Raw genomic sequence first — 13,764 nt, forward strand, 5'->3', positions numbered from 1 at the left:
GTTCCATAAAACTAGTAAGATAAACTTCTAGGACCCTGCAGGGCAGAGTTTCCATCCAATCAATAGCTAGCTTCCAACAGTACCTAATATGTGAGGAATTTCCCAACACTTCAGATCTGTTACATTGATATACATATAAGCAAAAAATCATTTAAATTCACATAAAGCAACTTGCACTTTGAATTTAGCTTTTTGCAATTTTTAAATCTTTTATTATGATTGGTTGTTTGGATAGGATGCTGGATTAGCGTTTTATAGCATTGTAGCCATACTTGACTTTCATCCAAGAAAAAAGCTTCATCAGAGAAATGAGTGAAACCTCAGCCACAGAACCAATGAGACTTTATGCAGGAGAGAAGCAGACTGTACAACAGGGATATCTCACAATGCTTCCACTAATGCTGATGTTAACATTTCATAGTTTGCATGGATCATGTCAGATACTATCTGGAAAAGGTATGTAATATTTTACTTATTTTAATGTAAGTTTTACTACAAGTATTAAAAAGCTTATTGCTAATTCACTTATTAAAACTGATAGTGTCCATATTTATTATTTACATTATAATATAGTTATGTATGCAATGAAATGTAAAACATTACTTTGAATTGTAGTGAGTATGTGCCCCTATTTAATTATTATGTGAGGTACAAACTGTAGGTAGCAAAACTTTTGCTAGTCTAAGTAATATAATTTTAAAAATAAAAATCACAAATGATAATTCTAAAGTATACAATCAATACGATAATCAACCATCATTTTTTTTAATTTCTTTTAAAAAAAGTGCTTGGTATTATGTATCCATAAATATTAATGCTGCATCTCAGAATATAATGCTGTCACCTAGAAAGTTATCTAGTTACACATGTAAAATAGCCAAGTATATAGGCAATCATAAAGAAGAATTTTAGCTAATATTATTATTGTAGTGAAGAATCACCCAGCCCCTAAATGGAACCATGTCCATGACCCAAACAATTCCTGAGAATCTTACACCTACCAGCAATAGTTCATCCTGGAGACAGGGTAATGCCCTGTAATAAAAATCCAGTCAGTTCAAATGTGATGACAAAACTGCTACAGAGACAGTCGAGAATCCAATATTTTAAACATACAGGTGAACATTTATATTTGGACATACATCTGTTTTTATGTAAGATATGTATTTTCGCAATGTGCAGCTACACAAAAAATTCTACATGTTTTTTGAGAATTTTTGAATTATGAGTACTTACACCCAGAGAGACAGAATAAGTGAAGGAAAAAGCAGGCAGCAAACGTTGGTCAAGTAAGTTAAGGTGTGTTCACGTAATTTATTGTGGCCACAGGCTCAGGGATGCCCGTGGGTGTTGGCGGCTGGTGCAAAGATACGCACGCCACCGGTAATGATGACTATCAGCAACATTATCTAGCAACTTCTGATTGGCTGACTGTGAATTGACCTCCAGCCAATAATATTTCCCTTGTTAGCATGCCAGCTATATCAGATCAATTAATTAAATGAAATAACAGCCATTTAATTACATTGGCTAATTCTCATTTAGCATACGGTCTGCTGCAGGCAAGACGATTGTCGTTTCATTTTTAAATAGATAAATAATTAATGTGGAGGTGTTGTGTAAACTGTTTTTAAATATAGTAAATGTGAATTTTGCTTTTGTTAATAAAACATTATTCTCTCTTTTGCATCTGATCACATTACCATAATTATTCCCAACATTATAATGTATTAAAACATGTTTTTCTTACATTATTAAGTGGAGTACAAATAGTGTAACGCCACTCCTGTATTGAATACTAACACATATGCCTAACACTTGCATATCCCATGATTTTGCCAGGCGCACATACACACACTGCTACCACTTACATTCACCAGAAGTACGACTGTCTCTTCATTAGTTTGTCTTTTCCTACATGCGCCAAAGGCACATATGCGTCTACTTCGAATTGAACCCCAAAGCATCTAACCCTCTTTGGGCCCTGCTACATTTGCAAGATTTTCTATGATGACACAGAATAGCACTATAGTACCATAGTACAATAGCAAATCTAAAAATATAGCATCAACAGCACATTATATGGGCTTCCTAATGGAGTTAAAGGGATGCACGTAGGCAATTCAAGCCCTGGGCCTCTCTGAGGTATGATATATGATTTTCAGCTGTATCATTTGCACCAGCAACTGGGCAGGTGTAAGTGCCAAATGACAGAGATGACGGTCCGTGTATGCATGCTAGAACCTATGTTTGCAATCAGGAGCAACGGTAAAAAGTAATTTTATATACTTTATGCATTGAGAACATCTCTATAAATATACTTTGTGACAAAAAAAAAGAAAAACATTTTTTTTTTATATATTTTTCAGTGTCTGTTTCTTAATGATTATATTATTAACAGGTGACAATAATTGAATACTTTTGTTTTTGTGCATTCTGCTGGGTCTTAATATTGCACATATGTATTGTTTGTATCCTGCACTGTGCTGTGTCTGTCTGAAATGCCATGTATGTAAACAATACCTACTGCCAGGGACGGACGGGCCATCTGGCACTTCTGGCAAATGCCAGAAGGACCGATGGTCAGATGGGCCAGTTCCGGACAGTCAGTGCACTGACAGCCGGGTCCTGCTGCAAGCTGTCAGAGGAGTGGACAGGAGAAGGGAGAAGACAGAAACAAGAAGAGAAATGAAGCTGAGAAGGTAAGTACACTAAAACGGGGGCACAGCTTGCCACACAGAAAAGCAGGGGGGGGGGGATGCTGTATAGTCCATAATTGTTCCTAATGAATATTTATATAAGCTCCCAGTTTATACAAATAGAATTTAGTGGTGTTAATATGTTCACTCTGTGGCATAATATGATTTGGGGGCACTATTGTGGCATAATATGATTTTTGGGCACAACTGTATGTTATAATATGATTTGGGGCACTATTGTATAAACTGGGACACTATTGTGGCATAATATGATTTAGGGGCACAACTGTATGGTATAATATGATTTGGGGGCATTATTGTATGAACTGGGACACTATTGTGGCATAATATGATTTGGGGGCACAACTGTATGGTATAATATGATTTGGGGGCACTATTGTATAAACTGGGACACTATTGTGGCATAATATGATTTGGGGGCACTATTGTGGCATAATATGAACTGGGGCACTACTGTATGGTATAATATGATTTGGGGGCACTATTGTATGAACTGGGACACTATTGTGGCATATTATGATTTGGGGGCACAACTGTATGGTATAATATGATTTGGGGGCACTATTGTATGAACTGGGACACTATTGTGGCATAATATGATTTGCGGCACAACTGTATGGTATTATATGATTTGGGGGCACTATTGTATGAACTGGGACACTATTGTGGCATAATATGATTTGGGGGCACAACTGTATGGCATAATATGATTTGTGGGCTCTATGGTGGTTTAATATCAATTGGGGACACGTACTCAGTCATGAGGGAAGGGGGAGAGTGTTAATATAATGTAGGAGGTAGGCTATTAATTTAATGCTGGAGTTTAGGTGGGGCTAACTATTTATTTGGTGCTATTTTATTTGTGGGGTGATGTGGGTCACTTTAATTTAATATTGGGGCCTAGCAATTTAAGAAGGGGTGAATGGACCTTTAATTTAATGCTGGGGTGGTTTGGGGGCTTTTAATTGACAATGCGGCTGTTAGGGAAAAAATAACGTCTATTTATTAAATTAGAATATGAATTATTTAATGGAAGTGATGGTTGCAGGAAATAGGTATATTTCTTAAACGTAAATGCTATTTCATTTATTGCTGGAGTTGTTAGGGAAATAGATTTATTTATTAAATGTGAATGCTAGTATTTTAATGTTGAGGCTGGAGGGAGGCCTAATTATAAAACTTAGGTTGTATTGATTAAACACCAGGGCTGGTTGGAGATTTTTAAATTACATGTACCCATTTTTATACCAAATATGGTCTCCAACATTCCAGGATCCAGACAAGCAGCAACTAAAGACACCAGCAGCCACAGGTGGAGAAAGTGAGAAGAACAAGTAGGAGAGAGCAGGACTATCTGCCAACTGTCCCAAATTTTGGTGACTTTCTTGTTTAGTGAGATTTGGTCCGACTACAAGGACAGTTGGGAGGTATGTCCCACTTCACACTATACTGTTTGTGAAGGCAGAGCTGCGTGCAACTAACAGTATTGCACACAGTATTGCCTGTGTATTTGTCTAACATTTGTCTAAAATGATAACCATGTTACATAATAAGGACCCCCTGTCTTAAATACCCCGGGCCCTCTGAGCGTTAATCCAGCTCTGGTTAGCAGGAGGGAGCGGATAGCTGCTCCCAGTCCCTGGATAGTACACAGCCTGCAGAGCAAGCCGAGGAGCTCTAACTTTCACAAGAATTGGTAATCTCATGAGATTAAGAGCTTCCCTGCTCACTCTACAGGAAGTTCCAACCCTGATGGGTGTCAGCAGCACCAGGAGCATATATAAGTACAGTGGGCTGGGGGTGTCATAATGTACCTGGGGGGGATGGCGTGATGTGGTTGGGAGGGAGTGATAAATGTAATGTTTTGCTATAATGTATGTAACAATGCACCATGTTGGCCACACACACAACACAATGTGGTCACGCCCTTTTCGGCGTTGACACTGCGCGGAGGCACACGGTTTCTTTCCTGCTCAAATTAAAGTGGGCCTGTGTACTTTAAATGCCAGGGCTGATTTTTAGTCCCAGTCTGGCCCTGCCTACTCCTGTAATAAACAAGAGACGTTTCTTCAGATCCACTTGTCATTGAATACAGATGTGCATTTGAAAAAATGCACATTACATTAGTTTTGTATGCCTTGATGAATCAGGCCCTATATCTGCAGGCTCACTATGATTTATAAAGAAGTGTGTTATTCTTGACAATAAGAAACAATAATTTGATTAGTATATCTGTAGCCCAGTATATCTGCAAAACATCACCATATGAACTCTACAGACAAATAAAGATACAGTATTCTTCTAGGTACAAGGTACCCTGCATTGTCAATGCAGCCACGAATTAGCATGAGACTGCAAACAAGAAAATGGAGATGTAGCATTTTGTTATAGTATAAGCACAGTTATTGGAATATATAATGTGCGAATATTCCCAGTGAAGGAAAATTTCAGAGTGAGTGCATGTGCCACTTATTCTGTAATCAGCAGTTGTGATCTTTATCTTTCACATTAGAAATGGTGGTGAACTTAGAAGAATGTTAGTAGAACTTCCCTTATTGTATTTATGTTCTGCATTTGATCTCTCATCTTGCTCTTTCATTTTGTTGCCAGGAAACACATACATCATTTATTTACAAACTCCTACCATGCAGATACATTGTGACCACACACAAAAATGCATCAGCAGCAGTAAAGGTTTTCAGTGATGTGACCAGGAACTGTTTTATATGGCTTGCTACTCAATGTGACCTCTGCATGATCCACCTAAAACAGCGGAAAACATATGCAAAAATACATGTTATTTCCACATGTTTACATGTGGAAATAATATGTTTGGTTTGTTATTGTCCTATGACCCCTGTTAAATCCAAATAAAATCAAGTGATAAATGCCAAAATGAAATGTCTCAGCATAGAAATGTTAAGTTTGGTTTAACTGGAGCTTTGTAAAAATGCTATGTTTGGCTGTGCCGAGATTTGATTTGAGCATCACATGAACATTTTACATCCTAACCTGGGGTGATCTCTCCGACCAGGTACATCCAATTGTTGTCAAGTCCCCAGCAGACACATTTTCATAAATGTTGTGATACAGGTGTTAGCTACCGTTTTAAAACAAATTGGACTATGAATTTTTGTTTTCTTTATTTCCTCTGGATCAACCAAAATTTAACCTTAACAACTATGTAATTAGTATTTAGCATAGGACCTAAGAGCCATGATAAAAATATAAATTGTTGATTCATCTTATTATTATATTTATATGTTTTTAGATGTACAAGTGAAGTGAATTTCAGATGTTATGTTTTTTTTGCATGTGGTTTTAGGAAATCTGGTTTTCAATTATATAAGACCTGTTTGAGTAAGGTAGAACCAATATTTACTAAGTTAAATGCAAAAATATTATTAAATATGTCAGAGTACAGAGAATTTTATATATTCACATAAATGTTGCATAACTTCCACCTATCATAAATCAGTGACACAAAAGACTACAATATATTCATTTATGGGTTGCCAACCAAATCAAACCTAAACTGCAGATTTAAAAAAAAAAAAAACTTGTTTCCTGTTAAAATAAAATATATGTGGTAGGGTATGTAAACCACCCACAGTGTTAAGGAACACGTTAGATGAACTAACTGACCACTTAAGCAATTTTTTTCCACATTGCAGACTTACAGTATGTGTTTGCAATGACTTTCTATGTCGTATATTTCCATGTCCTTTTCACAAACATTTCTCAGGGAATTACCAGAACTAATGAGCAATGAATTGACACTAAGTCAAAAAGAACTGCTAATACCGGTGTTCACCTAATTACTAGACCCTGGACAATACTTATTGTCACGAACACGCTCCCAGGTGCCGTGACTTTGGGTGTTTGCTGTATGAGGTTGCACACGATTCCAGCCCGCAGTCTCTCTCTACCTATCACACAGGTTATAGACCTACTGAATCACCCCAAAACAGCGCTTACACCCCACATACTTCAGGTTTGCCACCACCTATTGAATATGGGCAATAGGACCCCAATTTACTGTCCCACATTGGCACACAAGTCTTCTAGCTACCGCAGGCTAACAAGGCCCCCACCAGCTAACAAAGTGTTAACGGTTAACTCTTCACTCCTCCAGATTGTTACAGAAATGTAAATGCAAGCACACATTAAGCTTGTTAATTAAATATATCAACAAATCACATCTCAAAGGGTTAACTTGGTCATGCTCTATTCTTCTTAACAGGCTAATGGATTTGTTAGAGTATCAAGAATGCCACATATTAAATTATAGATTTAATATACAAAAGTACAGGACATTCAGATATAAAGAAAAACAATTAACAATTAACAACTGATATAACATACACAAGCAAAGCAGTTTAAAATAAAAGGGGTTACATTCAGAGTATCACTTACATGAGTTGCATAATCGGTGCCATGGGAAATTGGCTAGGAAGATGGACAGCTTATCAATGTGGATTGATTTTCCCAAAAGACTGATTTGTTGTAACTGGTCTAAGCTTTTGACACATTTACACCTTCTCACCTCCTGATGATTGTGGTCTGTGACACTTTTTTCAATCACCATTTGCATGTTGTCTGATTTAAGACCCAATTCTGCTATGTGACCTAGCTTTTCTGTTAAACGTCAAACAGACCCAATTTTATTATTAATAAATCCCCTATGAATTTGTCCATCTTTTGATACCAAACACGCCTAAATACAGTGTATTCGTAGAGTTTACACTCATTTTCTTAACTTCTCTGTGGGGCAGAATTCTTAATTTGACATATGAGCTGCCCTTCATCATACTATTGAGGAATATTTGGTTGATCACTACTTTTATTGATTTTAAGTGGCATATTTTAAAACTGAATTATTTTTTATCTACATCACATATAGCCAAGTCAGCACATGGGCTCTTTGAGCCAGACACCATGCTGAGCGGTTCCTAAAAGTCTATTCAGATGTCAAAACTCCATCCCAGGCCAGGATATATCTCACAGCAGGGGCTCTTTGAAGCTGCCCCAGGTGACACTCCTAATTTCTCACACTGGAATGTGCAGAGCCATCAAATATACATACCACAGACTTTCTGTCTTCACATTTTACACTTTAGTAGCTCAACTTATCAATCGATTCAATAAATATCCCATATTTACACTGCAGTTATGATTTAGGCCTTATCCTCCACAGTTATGTGATGGGTTAAACCTTATAAATAGCTGTTCTCAATGTGCATGACACTTATGAACAGTGGTTGAAGTGAGAAAGCAGAAGTGGCGGTACGAAAAATGTAACTGCAATGTAAGTGAATGGAATTTGATAGTCATACAATGAAGGCAGTAAGAGAAGTGACATTACGGCATACCACCTTATACACCGCCACTTCCACCACTGCTTGTGACACAATATTGTAAAGTCTCAGTCTTTCCACAAAATTATATAAAACGTGAATGTGATAATACACTTTAGAAGCTCTTTAAAATGTGTACCTCCTGCAATCTCTCTCTCTGTCTCTCTCTCTCTCTCTTTTCAAATTGTTTGTCTTTCATTCAAACTCCAGTTCATTTTTGGATATTCAGATAAATAAAAAATATGTTGATTGTTGCTGGAAATTAAAGCATATTGCTCTATGGCTGATGAACTCTGATAGCAGTTGAGGAATGTTACCTCTGGCAATAATAGCACTGTTTCTTCCTGCACCAAGTGGAGGTCATTTAGCAGGAGTACACAAACAACCTAGGTTTTGCATTGCTGATGTAAGCACCCCGTGAGGAGAAGTGCCTCAGAGGACGACAAACTCCTAGTACTCAGGAACTTACCACAATTCGCATGGATGACCGGACCCTGCCTTCACCTCTGTTCCAGAGAAAGAAAACTCTCCGTTCACTCCCTGGTATTGCCCTAGAGAAGAAAATGGAGAATTAAACCCGGGCCTATCAGGGGAGGAGTGTCCGAGACCGCGGCAATGAGCGGAAACACTCTAGTCAGGCTCGCTTGCCGCCACCTCGCTTTCCTCTTGCCGAGGGCGCGGGATTACGGATACTTGAGACTAGGATCCGTCCTGCCTCAAGTACCCCACTCACCTCTCGGTGAGGGCCTAACCGAAAGACAGAAGCGTTTACTCACCGGGACACTCCAACTTCCGGTTCTGTTCTCCTGCTCCTTCCCGACACCTGTGGGCGACAGATAACACTCAGCCTCCCTCTATGCTACCAGTGAGGCTAACATGTACACCCACAAAACTACTTACTACAACAGGTGACCCGACCCTAACAACTATTAATGGCCAGTAACGCAACTCAATTATATAACAATAACTCTAACTGGGTGTGGTATACTATCAGGACCTACTCACTGTACTCTACGGGGAACACCAGCCGTGCTCATGGTCTATTCCGGAGGGCTGTTCCTAACACCCTCACCCAGGTCGTACCAAGAAGACTGTCCTCTTGCTATGGGGTTACCCACGGAGTCCTAAGGACCGGCTGCACGAGGCCCGAAAGAGGCTCACTGGAACAACACACCACTGGAATGTCGACTGCCGCACGGAACCGGCGATCGTCACCGTCGGAATGCGAAACGACTGCCTCCACTCAAGCGGAACACTTATCCCACTCCGGAACCACCAAAGAACCTGCCGGAACTGAGGACTGGGACACTCAACCAGCCGCCCCTGGAACTCAATTGAGCTGTGCAGCACTGCCAGTGAGATACTCAATCACCACCTATGGAAACCAACGTAACCCCAGGGACCTACAGGACGGGAAAACTACGGTGTGTTCTTCCCTGGCTATGTGTAAGCTTGTAACTACACTTGTCCCCACAGTACATATCAATTGAGGAAAAAAGCAAGTAACAAGAGCCTACCTTTAATGGGGGCCTGACGACTTGCACCTGGAAAGAAATATACAGCACACCAAAATACAATATACAAGGCAATATTTGACGCACAGACGGAATAATACTCTGCTACAGTATATGGCAGGCTGACCACACAAGTACACAGCTGCCAAATAACCAGCCGGTTAATACAGCACTAACAGGAGCCTTCTGCTCTACTGTTACCTCCCACCTAGTGTACTCACCTCAAACACAGGACCGTGCCCTACTCTGCTCAGGGCTCTCACGCCACTGACCACAACCAGGGCCTTATGCCCTACACCATGGGCCTCTCTGCCCGGCTGACTACAGAGCCTTGTGCTCTGATTATGGGCCTTAGCCCCCTCTCTATCTTGGGCTCTGAGCTCACTAACCAGGGCCTTGTGCCCTTCTACTTATGGCCTCAAGGTCACTAACTAGGGCCTTGTGCCCTGTCACACTTATGGGCTTGCAGCCCCTAATTAGGGCCTTGTGCCCTGTCACCTAGGTGTACTAGCCCCTACCTCACTCGGCCTTGTGGCCTTCCTAACTATGGGCACTAGCCCACTATCTAACTACAAGGACCTTGTGGCCTTTATGCTCTGTAATGGGCTTATAGCCCCCTAACTTTTCTTAAAGGGCCTTGTGCCCACAGGCCTAGCGCCTGACGGTGGCCATGGGCCTTGTGCCTGACTCAATCAAAGAGAATGTGCTGCGGGCGGGGGCCCATTAGAGGTAGCGCCCAGAAGGGCCTTACCTGCTTCCCTGGTCTTCGGGGAACTTCTCCTGGTTCCTTCCCCCTCTGCCGCCACCTCTATGCTCAGCCACTGTCTACTTGTCTTGATCCCGGTGATGTTCAGGTGGCAGAGGCGCTCTTAGCCCTGACAAGGGCTCTCTGCCACCGCTGGTGATCTCCGCTGCCTTCTTTACTTCTTTCCTTGATCGCGGCTTGATCTTCTTCTCTCTGGCTCCGCCGACGAACTGAAGATGGCGGCGCGTGTGCCGGCTTAAATAGCCGGCGGTGCACTGGCGTCATCACGCAGCATCGCCGCGACGCTACGTGATGACGCGGCGAGTCCGGATTGCCCCGCCACCACGCAATGGATTCAAATTGCCGGGAGGTGAGCCCCGATTGGTTCACTGCCCCGGCCAAACGGAGAAGACTGCCGTCACCCAGAAGACAACGACAGCCCCCGGGGAAGCGCCCATCAGGTGAGTTCCCCACACTGAATCTAGATGGTCTAGCCAATGCACTTCAAGGTGCACACCTACTATGGGGAGACATCTCTGCAACCTAAAAATGCACATAGGTGTGCCTATAAGAGGAAAGAAGTCTTAATCTCTAACTCTATGGGGCTGGGTACAAATTTTCGGTAATGATAATAACGCCAGCTATTTAGACAAAAAATACCTATTACAATAAAGCAGACATGGTCAATGTAAAGACACACAGAACATGTCCGGCATGGATGACATCAATTCTGGATGCAGAAAAGGCCGGCCCCTGGGATTCGCGTCACTGACAATTGTGACAGTAAGATTTCTGTTTTTAAAGCGGCGATGCCAGGACCTACCGTATATATTATGTTCAGCCTGTAACCATATCCCTAACCTTAATCCTAACCTTAACCCTTTGAATAGATTATAGAGCCCTTGCTTTTAAGGTATGAAAGCTCCTTTAATTTTCAATGTTCTGGTTTAACTTAAGCTTAGGGAAATTTTCTCCATACCCACAGTTTCTGCTAAAAATTAGGGATGTTCACTGACCCGCATGTCTTTGTTTTGGTTTTGGCAAATCCGCCCTAACGTAATTTGGTTTTAGTTTTGGATCTGTATTTTTTTGCAAAAATTGACAAAAAATGCTAACATCCCATAATTTGGCACTTTTTGTTCCTACATTATTATTAACCTCAATAACATTAATTTCAAGTCATTTCCATTCAATTTTTACCACCTCACAGGTCACAAGATTATTTTCATTCAGCTTAGGCCAAAGACTGCAGCGAGCTGGCTGGTTAATAAGCGACAAAGAAACAGCACAAACACATGGCAGTATATAGCACATGTATGAAACATTGCCATACTGCAGTGAGAGAAAAGAAAAGTGGTACATGATGAAATTGTCCTCGGGCCCTCCCACCCACCCTTATGTTGGATTTTAAAAAAAAGACATGTACAGTTTAACAAACCATGCACTTCAGCGACAATGACTGCCACTTTTGTGGCTGAAATGCTTGTCTTTTTTGGGCCCCCAAAAAACAAGCTTCCAATGGGCTTAAGGTAGCTAAGCTAACAGTGCTGTCAATGAACTCTAAAATTGCAGCAAGCTAGCTGGTTACTAAGCGACAAAGCACGGCACAAACACACGGCAGTTTATAGCACATCTAGGAAACAGTGCCACACAGCTGTGTCGGAAAAGAAAAGTGGTGAGATGGAATTGTCCTTGGGCCCTCCCACCAACCCTTGTATTGACATAATATGATATGATTGATGAGCAGAAAATAAGACAAGGTTATAAGGTCGACAATATAATGACATCAACAGCATTATTAGGACAACAATTTAAGTGTAAATACTGTTAAGTGCGTATTGTCGCTAACCAATAACGATTGTCGAACCTCGATTTGTATTTCCAACTCACAAAGATTCATTCGCAAAAAGTAGTATAATATGTTCAAGCGAAGTGATAATAAATACAGCTGTTACTTATCGCAGGCGCTCTGGATCCAGTGTGCAGTCATTCAATCCTGAAGTCTGGGGACAAGAATCATTGTCTAGTTCATCCTAAGGAATCCAAAGGAGGGGGTCATCTCTCCAGGGGGTATGCTCTGCTCTTCCCGCCAAGATTCCTTAGTCTTAAGTAGTCCATAATTCCCTATCATTCATAACTTGCGTATGCACTCTGCGATTCCTTCGCAGAGTGAACCAAACAGTAGCAAATGTTAAGAGGTTTATTATGATACCACACATGATATGATTCCTTCAACCTGTTCCATATATTTCACTAATGTGCATATAACTTTAATATAAAACATAAATACTACTATATTTCGACATAACTGACTATGTGTTGCAACTACCATTAGTGTGTACTATTTTACAAGTATGCGTGTTTGTGCGAATGTATGGTAAAAGACCAAATACTGTTGCTGCCACGTGTAGTAGCTGCGTACGCCCTTTCACGCCGTAGCGTGCCCTTGTACGCTGTAGCGTACCGTACGCATCTTTTCAGACAAAAACAACCAAGTTTGCTCGATTTTAATTGAAATAACTTTATCCAATTTGCTGACTTCGACAATACGAATAAAAATATATATAGCGCAGAATAAAGGCACACAGGGGTTATCAATAAATGTAAATAGATATGGGTAGGAAAAATAATAAGGATGTCTTATCCACGAGGATTGCAAAAAATAATGTTGTATTTAATCAATATAAAAAAGTTCTACATACACATAAAAATTTCACATGATATTACCCAAAAATATATAAAAAATAGAAATGGCAATCAACACTGATAATAGTATCAACTCTGTATGTTTGGTAGGTATGATAAAACACTTCGGATCCGAGGAATATATTACACATAAACACAATAAGTCAGTGAATATAATGTTGATACATGATTTTGATACCTCCAGGAATAAATCACCTTAATGTTGATAGGTCTTCGATCAATCTGTAACGGTGACTGCTGGGAGTGTTAGCAAATGATTTGCGCTTACGTTCTCCAATAAACAGTATCCAGCCATGTCACCTTCTCCGCTACCATTCAGCTATTGATTGAAAGGTCCATGGGTATTAGCAAATAATTGCACTTTCCGATTCCACGTTGGAGTTTCAAACTCATAACCCCGTCTCTGCTACTCACAGCTGATAGACTCTGTATGAGATAGGTGTGCACCTCTCAGGGTTCTGAGTACCAACAGGAGATTACAATGTGAAGTTCCACTTTGATACAGTATAAGGTCGAACTGGCTAAGATCTATCTATCAGCGGTCCATCTGTTACACAGATTGATATATCGACGACGCGTTTCGTCCTCTCCTTGAGGACTTTTTCACAGCCAAGGAATATTTATTGGAAATCGTAAGTGCAAATCATTTGCCAACTCTCCCTTCCAGAAGTCACCGTTATGGATTGATGATCTAAGACCTGTCACCATCAAGGTGATTCATT

The 13,764-nt window shown here is 40.5% G+C and overlaps 1 protein-coding gene across 1 annotated transcript in view; it reads left to right on the forward strand.

Moving 5' to 3' along the window:
* The first annotated feature begins 377 nt into the window (after positions 1–377).
* LOC142149890 (cartilage oligomeric matrix protein-like) overlaps positions 378–13,764 on the forward strand; it is a 176,159-nt gene continuing 162,772 nt past the window's right edge. Inside the window, exon 1 of the mRNA XM_075205191.1 lies at positions 378–456. Within this exon, the coding sequence (XP_075061292.1) occupies positions 387–456 (70 nt within the window). The 5' untranslated portion in view covers positions 378–386. The remainder of the gene's footprint in view (positions 457–13,764) is intronic.

This window comes from Mixophyes fleayi, chromosome 1 (genome assembly GCF_038048845.1).
Source record: "Mixophyes fleayi isolate aMixFle1 chromosome 1, aMixFle1.hap1, whole genome shotgun sequence".
Taxonomy (NCBI): Eukaryota; Metazoa; Chordata; class Amphibia; order Anura; family Limnodynastidae; genus Mixophyes; species Mixophyes fleayi.